Source organism: Babylonia areolata, chromosome 7, assembly GCF_041734735.1.
Source record: "Babylonia areolata isolate BAREFJ2019XMU chromosome 7, ASM4173473v1, whole genome shotgun sequence".
In the NCBI taxonomy this organism is placed as follows: domain Eukaryota; kingdom Metazoa; phylum Mollusca; class Gastropoda; order Neogastropoda; family Buccinidae; genus Babylonia; species Babylonia areolata.
Genome location: NC_134882.1, coordinates 8,126,052 through 8,138,551, shown reverse-complemented (window position 1 = coordinate 8,138,551; position 12,500 = coordinate 8,126,052). Strand labels below are relative to the sequence as shown.

General features: G+C 42.2%; 1 protein-coding gene across 1 annotated transcript in view; it reads right to left on the bottom strand.

The window, feature by feature from the left end:
- Positions 1-12,500, bottom strand: part of LOC143283690 (iduronate 2-sulfatase-like) — a 77,870-nt gene that overhangs the window by 9,728 nt on the left and 55,642 nt on the right. The window contains exons 2-5 of the mRNA XM_076589921.1: positions 6,077-6,225; positions 2,980-3,157; positions 972-1,060; positions 169-388 (exon numbers count right to left, since the gene is read on the bottom strand). Of these exons, the coding sequence (XP_076446036.1) occupies positions 169-388; positions 972-1,060; positions 2,980-3,157; positions 6,077-6,225 (636 nt within the window). The remainder of the gene's footprint in view (positions 1-168; positions 389-971; positions 1,061-2,979; positions 3,158-6,076; positions 6,226-12,500) is intronic.

Here is a 12,500-nt window from a genome sequence, read left to right as displayed (position 1 = left end):
CACACACACACACACACACACACGTTTGAACAGAAGCTGCATATTTCACATGTGGATAGGGCTGAAGACTACATCTTCAGGTAGATGGCTGTTGATTGACATATAAAAAAAATAAAGATAAACAAAAATGTAAAATAAAAAAAATAAATTAAAAAAAACCCAACCTACCTAAATACTCCTTGGGGAACTTGAGGGGCACGTGCGGCTTGTGGAAGCCAACGGCCAGAAAGAAAGGCTGGTCGTGCAGCTGCCGGGACGTCCTGTTCCTCAGGAACTCCACGGCGAAGTCACTGCTCTGGATGTCCGGCAAGGAGCCCCCGGGCATCTCGCTGACCGTGACAGGACACACGAGGTTCGCGTGGAGCTGACCATCAGGGCCCGGGCACACCTGAAAACCCCGCAGAAATCGTTACACAGGGTTGAAAGCTCTGAAAGATCCAGATATCCTTTTAAAAAGATACAAGTGAGGTGTTGGCCTTGCAAGGTAACACGTCCGCCAAGGAAGCCAGGGAATCTGAGCGCAAAAACTGGTTCGAATCCCATAGTCGTCAGTACTTTCTCCGCCTCCACTAGACCTTGAGTGGTGGTCTGGACGCTAGGCATTCGGATGAGACGATAAACCGAGGCCCCGTGTGCAGCATGCGCTAAGGGCACGTAAAAGAACCCACGGAAACAAAAAGCGTTGTCATTGGCAACATTCTCCAGAAAAATCCTGTTTGATAGCAAGACAAATAAAATTGCAGGCAGAGAAAAAACACATACACACAAAAAAAGAAGGGTGGCGACTCTCAGAGTATCGACATGCTCTCCATGGGGAGAGTAGTCCGGATTTCACGCAGAAAAATCTGTTGTGACGAAAACAGTAATACAATACAATACAATACAATACAATACAATACAATACATATATATACCAGAGTCAGAAACATCTCCCTTTTCTTACATTAATAATAAAGTCAAAGATTTCTTACCCTGGCTTTTTTGTATTTCTGGGTTGGTGGGTGGTAAGCAGGAACTGACCAGCTCAATGGGTAGTCATCTGTGCCATTGGACGCTTTGCCTGCAGTCAAGTCAAGAACAGAGTGGAATATTATGCTAACAACAGTATATAGACACATGATAATAATGGTGATAGTAATAATAATTTTTCTCAAGGCCTGACTAAGCGCGTTGGGTTACGCTGCTGGTCAGGCAGCTGCTTGGCAGATGTGGTGTAGCGTATATGGATTTGTCCGAGCGCAGTGACGCCTCCTTGAGCTACAGAAACTGAAACTGAAACAACAGCAATAACAACACACAACAACATTTATCATCTCTAAAAGAGAAATTGCAGATAAACTGTCACGGCTGTCGAGGCAGTGAATTCACGCCCATTGTGTCCAAGCCTCGGACTAGGCAGGCGGGGCCAAAGTCTCTCCTCCTACAATTCTAACCTTCATAATAATAATAATGGATACTTATATAGCACACTATCCAGAAATCTGCTCTAGGTGCTTTACAAAAACACTTTGTTAACATAAAAATTACATCTATGTTACATACACACACCAAAATATGACTACACACACACACACACACACACACACACACACACACACTGCGTACATACATTTTAACAATACATGTGTATCTAACAGCTACCCTAACACATACGCACACATAGGCAGGCACAAACTTACATAAACGCACGCGCACACAATACACATTCATATACATGCATGTAGTTATGTACACATACATATGTATACATACATAGTCAAGCACAGCTAACGCAAAGGAAGTGGACCTGCCACAATTGAACTTACTGCTGAGGGAAAAGGTGGGTTTTGAGACGAGATTTAAAAGATGCGAGGGAATCAGAATGAATCAGAATACAAGTACAGTCACATTAATGCACATAAACCTTAAATGTTGACCATTAAGTCTTCTTCTTCTTACTTCTTCTAGAAACTTTTCTTTCTTAATATAAAACAAACCTGAACACAAACACAGCTGTTTATTATATACAAAAGTAGGTAAAATAACAGACAAAAGAACTTTAAAATTAAAAAACCCAACTTTGAAGCAATACCTCACTCATCCTAGAAGCGAGCAAAGAATGCAACAGAATGAAAAGTGCCCACAAAATATCAAGTGCTGAAAAACGCTTTCTCCCTTCCACCCTCCCCCCCCCCCCTCCCATACTCCCCCCCTCCCCCCGCCCCCCTGCCCACGCCCCCTTTCCGCCAAATGCCAAGGTTCTCAGGAAAACTAAACTGGAAGAAACGACCAACATGGCAGCAAGTAAGAAAGGCAGAAATGGCAGAAAGAAAAGGGAAAATCCCGAGAAAAAAAAAGAGAGGACTGAAAGAAAAGAAATTAGTAGAAGTAGTAGAAGTAGAAAAAGTAGTAGTAGTAGTAGTGTTTACGGCTAATCGTAGCAATAAGCCCTATGCGTTTACAAACAGAATAACGTTAATACCAAAAAAAAAAAAAAAACTGAACACAAGATACAAAACTAAGATACATTATAAAATTAATGAATCAAATTATTCACACACACACACACACACACACACACACACACACACACACACACACACACACACACAAATGCACAACACGCACACATGCAGAAGCGCGCGCGCACGTGCGCATGCACATACGTCATAGTATTCGATCATAGATAGTAAACAATGAAAAATACAACCTACACATTATGTACCTAATCACACACACACACACACACACACACACACACACACACACACACACACACACACACACACACACACACACACACACACACACATCCTTCCTGTTAACAACAACACCTGGATGGAACACTTTCCACACACACACACACACACACACACACACACACACACACACACACTACACACACACACACACACACACACACACACACACTACACACTACACACCACACACACTCACACTACACACTACACACACATCCTTCCCTGTTAACATCATCACCTGGATGGAACACCTTCCCCACAGACTGAGTGAAGTAGCCGTTCTCTTTGAAGTGCTGTGGAAGCGTGGTAAAGTTGCCCGCTTTCTTGCGCCAGTAGGAACGCAGGTCGTATAACCGGGTGGTGTCCGGGCGACGACTGGTCAGAAACGACACCCTACTGGGTCCACAGAAGGCTTGCTGCAATGCCGAACAAACGAACGGTACACCTTTACAGCCCGGCTATTAATTAAATCATGCTTTTCCTTGCTTTACCTAACGTTGATATTTAATGGCAGTGTGTGTGTGTGTGTGTGTGTGTGTGTGTGTGTGTGTGTGTGTGTGTGTGTGTGTGTGTGTGTGTGTGTGTGTGTGTGTGTGTGTGTGTGTGTGTGTGTGTGTGTATGTGTGTGGGTGTAAGGGAGGAACATATATATATATATATATATATGTGTGTGTGTGTGTGTGTGTGTGTGTGTGTGTGTGTGTGTGGTCTATGAAATGGATTTTGTTTTAATCTAAGCCTTATTTACTTCATAGCTTTTATAATCTTTAGTGTGCTTTTGCATTCATATGAACACACTGGATGTTTTCCATTGTCAGATAGCGGTTGATATGGGTTTTTTTAAGGCATGTTTATAGTCAACTATGACTAAGGCGCTTTGAGCAGCATTGGTGCTGGATATCGCGCCATAGAAAAACTATGTATTATTATTATTGTTATCATTATTATTAAAGCCGGTCACGTCCTCTGGCATATTTTAGGGCAGCTATGGATTTTGTATTAATCGAATATACCATAATTGTAATCAGGCCAGAATTACGACATACTTATGGTGGTGCTAGCTGATGTTGTGCGGACGGTAGTCTATTGATTCTTTGTTGTCACTATTATCATTATTATTATCATTATTATCATTGTTTTTATTTCATTTTATATGTTTCAGTTTAAAGGAATCTTATCCGAAAAAAGAAATTAACAATACTTTTTTTTTCTTTTTTTTTTAAGAAAACAAAAAAGTAAGGAGGGAGGCAGTGCGTCCCAGACGCCTGAACTAAGCATGACCCCAATGCACAGATCAGATTTTACTTTTGCCAGAAGATTGCCTGTCAGCATAATGACTCACTACGTCATTAAAAGTGATACTGCGGCTCAGATGGTGAAATACACCGCGGTTCTGAGTCATTGAAGAACAGATAGATAAACAAAAAGCCAGGATATGAGCTTCCCTCACAGAAAAAAAAAATGAATTGAATATCGAAGAAAAAAAAAGAAAGATCCCCGATATTCAGTTCATACATTTTCTCATAGACAGTACTAAAGAGCAGTTTGATACACCATAATCCCCCACCCCCACCCCCACCCTCCGCCCCCCATCCCAGTACTGAAACAAGGGAGAGTATCTCGCACATCAAATAATGTCAGCTTGTAAGAATTATTTCCCCTATTCTTCGATACCCGGCAACTTCACGTTCCGAGTATTTTTTTTTTTTTTTTATAAAGACAATAGAATGGATAGATAAATGAATTCATTAGTTAATTAATCAATTAAGGGACGATGATAGGAAATCAGTTTCTTTGACTCTGTTTTTAGGCAAGGAATTCACGACAGAAAGGTAAACTTGAGCAAACAAATCGAATATTCGCCATGTTTGTTTTTTCTTGTACCTCGTTTGTAGAGTTGAAGCGAAACAGGGAAGGAAAGGGGAATCGAGAATGAATTCAGTGGAAGAGGAACACCGAAACGGATCACGTTGTGATTCACAGGGTCTCGCTTTATTCGTTCCGGCACTACGGTTTCAGTTTCAGTTTCTCAAGGAGGCGTCACTGCGTTCAGTTCGCGGGACAAATCCATGTAGGCGGCCTACACGCTATACTCAGTACATCTGCTAGGCAGATGTTTGACCAGCAGAATGACACAACGCACTAAGACCCTGAATGCATGCATGGATGTTTAATTATGTACATATCAGAGTGGATTTCGTCTACGGAATTTTGCCATTGGACAACACTCTCGTTGCGATGTTTTTTTGTTGTTGTTTTTTTTCAGTGCGCCAAGTGCGAGCTTCACACGCGGAAGTTCGGTCTATTGACTCATCGAAACGACGGGCGCAATAGCCGAGTGGTTAACTCTCTCCATGCGAACGGCGAAAGAGACGACGTTAACAGCGTTTCACCCCAATTACCATCATCAAAATATTGCAAGTGGAAGGCTCTTATACTGAAGAGGTGAATGTTGACAAAGAACACCACAATTCTGACGACGGAAGCTAAAGGTTGGGTCATTCAGACACCCACTGGACATCCGAGGGATCTGTGTAGAGGAGAAGAGAGGGCTGGCCGTACTGAGTGAGTTAAAACGTTGGACTGTCAATATGAGGGTCCTGGGTTCGAATCACGGTGACGGCGCCTGGTGGATAAAGGGTGGAGATTTTTACGATCTCCCAGGTCAACATATGTGCAGACCTGCTAGTGCCTGAACCCCCTTTGTGTGTATATGCAAGCAGAAGATCAAATACGCACGTTAAAGATCCTGTAATCCATGTCAGCGTTCGGTGGATTATGGAAACAAGAACATAACCAGCTTGCACACCCCAGAAAACGGAGTATGGCTGCCTACATGGCGGGGTAAAAACGGTCATACACGTAAAAGCCCACTCGTGTGCATACGAGTAAACGCAGAAGAAGAAGAAGAAGAAGACTCATTGAAACGACTAGATGTTCAGTAAAACTTAGAGGAAGAAAGGGTGAGAAGAGGGGCTTCGTTTGTTTATTTTTTGTTTTGTTTTGTTTTGTTTGTTTGTGTGTGTGCGTGCGAGCGAACGAGCGCGCGCGTGCATGCGTGTGTATGTGTGTGTTGAATGTAGATGACTTAATAATATCTACATGCTAGGGCTGGGGCAGTCCTAGAGAAAGGGGGGGGGGGGGGGTAATAGGCACAGATAGAGAATGATACAGAGAACCAAAAAAAAAAAAGATAAAATAAAAATTAAGGGACATTAACAGACAGAAGCTGAGACGGAACAACACAGCGCAAACAAAACTAAAGAAAAAAGAAAACACATCAACATAAAACAGCAAATGGAAACAGACAAACAAGTATTTCTCATCCCTCATACCTGCACGTAGGCCCGGTCAAACCTCACGCTCCTCTTGGCCAGGTTGTCAATGTTGGGGGTCACCATCATGGAGTTGCCATAGCAACCCAGCGTGGGGCGTAGGTCGTCCACAACGATGAACAACACATTGGGCTTCTTCCCGGCCTCACCTGGTGGACAGCACGCCAGACCTTTTTTTTTTTTTTTTTTTTGTGATGCACTATGCAAGTTCACATTACTGCTGTTTATGGCAATGGAGGGGAAAATAGCAAGCAGGTAATTACGATAAAAATGTGTTTCAGATCTCAGGTTTCCACTCTCTCTCTCTCTCTCTCTCTCTCTCTCTCTCTCTCTCTCTCTCCACCAACATTAACAGACAAATTTTTTGTGAAATTCATCAAGAACCCCCACCCCAACCCCCACCCCACCCCACCCCCTCTCCCCTCTCCCAAGTCCATATCCCAATCCCAAGAATTGGCTTGTTCAAATCCAGTCTGGTTTACTCAGGCACCACCCAATGGAACTCACTCCCAGAAACAATTTAACAACACCGTTGTCCAATTTTACCACCTTCAAAAGACATTGCCTTTCCCACCTTATGCCATGATGTGTTATGTAAAACGTTCATTTCCATGATACTGTTTGTCAAATGTGTATGGTTGACTGAGAACCTTCCTCACCCTCCATCCCCCATTCTGGTCTGTGGTGCAGTGTGTGTTGTGTGTGTTTGTTTCTTTCATTTTGTTCATATTTTCCTATGCATTTTACAAACACCATGCTTGTGCCTGTATGCCATGTGTGTGTGTGTGTGTGTGTGTGTGTGTGTGTGTGTGTGTGTGTGTGTGTGTGTGTGTGTGTGTTCTTTTTTAAGATATTTTTTTCGATTTTTTTTTCTCTTCTGTTATATATTTCTACTAACACCATGCTTTAATTTCATTTAGCATTGTGTAGTGTATACCCTATTCAGGGCGGGGACTGGATGTATAAAAAGCACACCAGTGCTTATCTATTATACTCGAAATAAATAATTGTGGCTTGTCTTCTCTCTCTCTCTCTCTCTCTCTCTCTCTCTCTCTCTCTCTTACATTTTTTTTTTTTTGGGGGGGGGGGGGGGGGCGGAGGTGGAGGGAGAAGACTACTTCTTGTACTGTCATCTCCATATCAAAATCACACTGTTGATAATGAAGCCTCATGTCGTTTTGACAGACAAACAAGCAAAGAGGTTATTAGTCAGAGTCGGCCCTCACGTGCGAAATATGACAGACATTAATTTTTTGAGGCAAACAACTGTCTGCGGCAGATCGTTGCTCAAGGAAAGAATCCCAACAGCTACCACAGTCAGTGACAAAACGTTCGTTCGCCGGTGAGGTAGCCCGTCAGTATTGATTGTTGTAACGAATGGGTTTTGATATAAATGTTTATTTGACAGCACTCCGAATTTTCATTCGCAGAATGGTGCATATACTGACAGATGATGTTCGACACAAATACCAGCCGGGAATGTGTCAGACGAGGAGGAAATATGGGGGACACGGCAGTGCAAAAGAGACCAAAATGATGATTTTTTAATGATTTGGGTTTTTGATGGATTTTGATTCTTCAACATCTCTTCTATCATATGCATACGTTTTTTTCCCCACTGTAAAGATGTCTTACACAATGAAAAATTGCCAATAAAGATTGATTGCTGAATCACGGAAGTGTTTACTTTGTTCAATTTTGACACAAGTCGTCAAGTTTCTGGCCTTGACAACATACCTTGGACTTGCTCAATGATGAGTAAAACTACAACCATGAGGCTTTGCACGATTGTTTTATGACATGTTATTGAAGTTTTTTCGTGAGTATGTATGAAAATATTTTCTGGGTTTTAATTCATAGCAGTTCCAATCTTTTTACCCATTGTAAATTTTGAGGATTTCGCAATACCCGAAATTTCAAAAATTCATAAAAAATACAATAATTGAAGAATCAACACAATCTCACGTGCAAATGAAGATAATGTCATTGTGTATCAAGTCCACATAACAAAAAGTGTTTGCATGCACCACATGGACCACAAACCCGATTTCTTTGATACATTGTTTGGCGGCCATTTTGATTTGTTTCCATCGCAACGGGTATTCACAGAAATCAAAGAACATTTTTTTTGTGTGTGATCCACAAGTGATGATACACATAGAAGACAACAAAAAAGAGAGAGAGAGAGAGATAGCTGGAGAGAGAAAAAAAATCGTTATTTGACTGTAGTGTCTGTCTCTTCAGTCAGCAAGAATCAGGACGTCAGTTAGAGATCGCCGCCCGGCTACTGGCCTAATGAAACGAAAATAACTGAGCCCCGTGCCGCGCCCCGCAGGCCCTCCTGTAGGATTTAATTGGCTTCTTAACCTAATTGCTGCACATTTTTCTGCCCGACTTCAAAGAGTCTCCGAGATATGGAAGATTTGGAAGCTAAGCGATAAGACTTTTTTTTTCTTCTTTTTCCTCTTTTTTTTTTCCAAGCGTTTAGCGACTGTTTCATTTTTTTTCTTTCACATGACTGTGCTAAATGTAAAGGTATTATGCTCGCACCATCACACTACGCACGCAGGCAGATCTATACGTTCAACGTTGATTCCTACCCATTGGGCAAGCGCCGCAGAAGACGTACTCCTCGATCGTATCTGAAAGGTTTTCACGTCCTGGGCTTACCTGCCAAACACAACAGCTGTTTCAACAACATACACAGGGTCTTTATTCTGGCTGCTGGCTGGAACGAAGCCAGCGAGAGACCCCGCTCCATATTTTTCGCTACAAGTGTTTATGCTTTATGGGGGAGGATTCTTGACCCTTTTTTTTGGGGGGGGGGGGGGGGGGGTTGGGGGGGGATCTGCGTCTGGCTGGCAAGTTCCCCTCACCTCCTTGATTATCTTTCCTCCTTTCAGGTTTATCTTTATTCTTGAAGTAGAAGGAGGAGGATACTCAACACTGTCTGAATCTGTAGGTCTTGCAAGGTTTCCTTCATCCTAGTTACCGTTTATCTTCAAGCTTTTTTTTTTTTACTTTATAAAAAGACTGATGATCCTTTCAATGTTGTTGTTGTTTGTTTTCTTTATTGATAATTTGTCTTCAAGTTTCTTTCCTTGCTCATAATTTGTCTCCTAGTTTCGTTTCTGCTGTATTATTTCGTTCTCTCTCTCTCTCTCTCTCTCTCTCTCTCTCTCTCTCTCTCTCTCTCTCTCTCTTCTCGGTGTGTTTTGCTTCCCTCCCTTATTCTTATCGGTTTTATCAAGCCCCCCACCCCCCACCCCCCACACTCTCTCTCTCTCATGAAGCCCAAGAAAACGAGGTGCAGTTTGTTCTTTGCTGCCCAGCACTAAAACATATACGTCAAATGTTTATAAAACCTAAGTACTACAAGCATTCCTCTCTGTTCAAGTTGAATTTGTTAACGTCGTCAAGCAATATCAATGACGTACATAATTTTTTGATACTCCTATACTCCTTTCATATATCAAATCATTTACACATACACCCTTTGAGTACAGAGAGGACAAGGGATATAATCACGAACTGTCATTGCAGGGCACACGAGAGAATCAATTTAGCGTGGTAACAGTAATGATGATTCCTTTTTGTATGTGTGTGTGGGTAGGAAGTGGACGGGGTGGGAGAGGTGGGTGGAGGGGGGGGGCGCATTCGTTGCAACGCCGCATCCACCCGCATTGCACATAAAACTGAGAACATTTTATCTTGAAGATTGTGATGATAATTATGGTTAGAGCAAAAATATATAAAACCATATCTTCATGGCCTAGACTGAAGAGAGCTCCCTTCCTCCCCACCCACCCCCATATCACACACACACACACACACACACACACACACACACACACATATATATATATATATATATATATATATATATATATATACATAAAGAGAGAGAGAGAGAGAGTGAGAGATAATACACCATACCATTCGCGTTCTCCATTGTACACTGCTTCCAAACGAGAGTGTCAGAAGAAAATGCAAAAGAACAAATTCGCCTGACTTTTCTAGCACTCTTTCGACAACTTTCAAGTTGAAAAAAAAAAAAAAAAAAAAAAAAGAAAGAAAGAAGAAAAAAAAGAGACTAAAGTCAGCATGTTTAAGAAAACTTCAGCAGCACCAAACGAAGCCTTGACCTTTAACGCTACGCTTAATGAAGGGTGATAGGGGTGGATAACGAGGAGAAGAGTGTGTTGGGCGGGAATGGGTCCACGTGGAGGGTTGCGTTGCCAAGGAGCCACAGGAACTTTCTTCCACGGTTCTCCGAAGACACGTTGCTATCCGTCCACATAGTTTAACTCACTCAGTACGGCCAGTCCTCTCTTCTCCTCTACACAGACCCTTCGGATGTCCAGTGGGTGTCTGAATGACCCAACCTTTAGCTTCCGTCGTCAGAATTGTGGTATTCTTTGTCAACATTCACCTCTTCAGTATAAGAGCCTTCTGCTTGCAATATGTTGATGATGGTAACTGGGGTGAAACGCTGTTAACGTCGTCTCTTTCGCCGTTCGTATGGAGAGAGTTAATAACCACCGTATTCGCTCCGCCCTCTTACGTTCCTAGTTTACTGGCTGCTCCAGCTAGCTCGGCTCCATGGATGGGTCAGTTTCAGTTTCAGTTTCAGTTTCTCAAGGAGGCGTCACTACGTTCGGGCAAATCCAAAAACATTACACCACATCTGCTATGTGGATGTCTGAAAGCGCTTGTCAGGCCTTGAGTGCATGCTTATATATTTGTGTACCTATCAGACTGGATTTCGGTTCAACATAATTATTTTGCCAGAGGACAACACTCTCGTTGCCATGGGTTCTTTTTCAGTGTGCCAAGTGCGTGATGCATACGGGACCTCAGTTTATCGTCTCATCCGAAAGACTAGACGCCCAGTTTGATTTTCCAGTCAAACTTGGGGGGGGAGAAAGGGCGAGAGCGGCGGGATTCGAACCCACACCCTCACGAACTCTCTGTGTTGGCAGCTGAGCGTCTTAACCATTCTGCCACCTTCCTCACAAACGGTCAGTGAATGCCTGCTTTGCTTTCTCCTCTTCAGGCTCCGTGTCTCGAGAACCCGCCAGTTGAGGGAAGGTAAACACCGCCTTCTTTTTAGTTCGACGCTTCACCTGTTTTTAATTTGTTAACCGGTAATGCGCTTGTCTCAGTCACGGCGGCACTTTCGTTCTCCTCAATTAACATACAGATAGACAAGACTGCGTGAGAGAGCGAGAGAAGAGAGAGAGAGAGAAAGAGAGAGAAATATACAAAGAGAGAGACAGACAGACAGACATACAGACAGGCAGACAGAGACAGAGAGACAGAGGAGGGAGAGAATATAGAGGTTGTGGGAGAGGGTGCAAAGTGGTGGTGTGATGATTCTGGTGATGAGGTTGGTACAGCTGATTCGTGAAGGTATAAATCAATCAATCCATTCTTTCTGACTTTCTCCCCAGCTCTTCCACCACTGTCATTTGGGGAAAACGACATATCTGAATATGTCATGAACCAAAATCAATTACCCCCAGTTCTCACTGTTGAACTTTGATTTGCTTTGGCTGATAAGAATACTTAATGGTATCAGCTTTAAAATATAAATAAAACAAGAGAGGCAAGGCCTTCAAGACTCACTTGTGATAAATTAAGTCCCCTAGCATTAATTACAGAGTAATTTCCTTTTTTTTACTATCTGCACCAAAATGTTTGCAGAATAAATAAAAATTCCATGCTTAGCAAAAGAAGTTCCTGATTGAACACACAAAAAATGACAGTAATGATTCCTCTTGTTGTTGTGTCAGAATAAGAGGTCAAAATGCCAAGTTTAGAGAATACAAAAAATATAAATATAACAGTAAATGCAGTTTGCATATAATTAGGCTTCTTTTCTTTTTCTTTTTTTTTGTGTGCCCATCCCAGAGGTGCAATATTGTTTTAAACAAGATGACTGGAAAGAACTGAATTTTTCCTATTTTTATGCCAAATTTGGTGTCAACTGACAAAGTATTTGCAGAGAAAATGTCAATGTTAAAGTTTACCACGGACACACAGACACACGGGGACACACACACACACACACACACACACATAGAGACAACCGAACACCGGGTTAAAACATAGACTCACTTTGTTTACACAAGTGAGTCAAAATGTAAAAAAAAAAACCCAAAAAAACCCAGCAGTACCAACAGACACACTCGCCCATTTTCACTTTATGTTTGTTATCGTTACCTGTCATCTCTGCAGGACGAAAGAGAATATAGCCCACGTTAAAGCATAATATGTCTGTTCGTAACTGACTGTCTGTCCATCACTGTCTGTATGTCTGTCATCGACAGCAACCGAAGCCCCACCTTTCATTTCTAAAAAAAATATATATATATAATTTTTTTTTAAGTGTTCAGATTTGACACAGACTACCAGAGTGTAG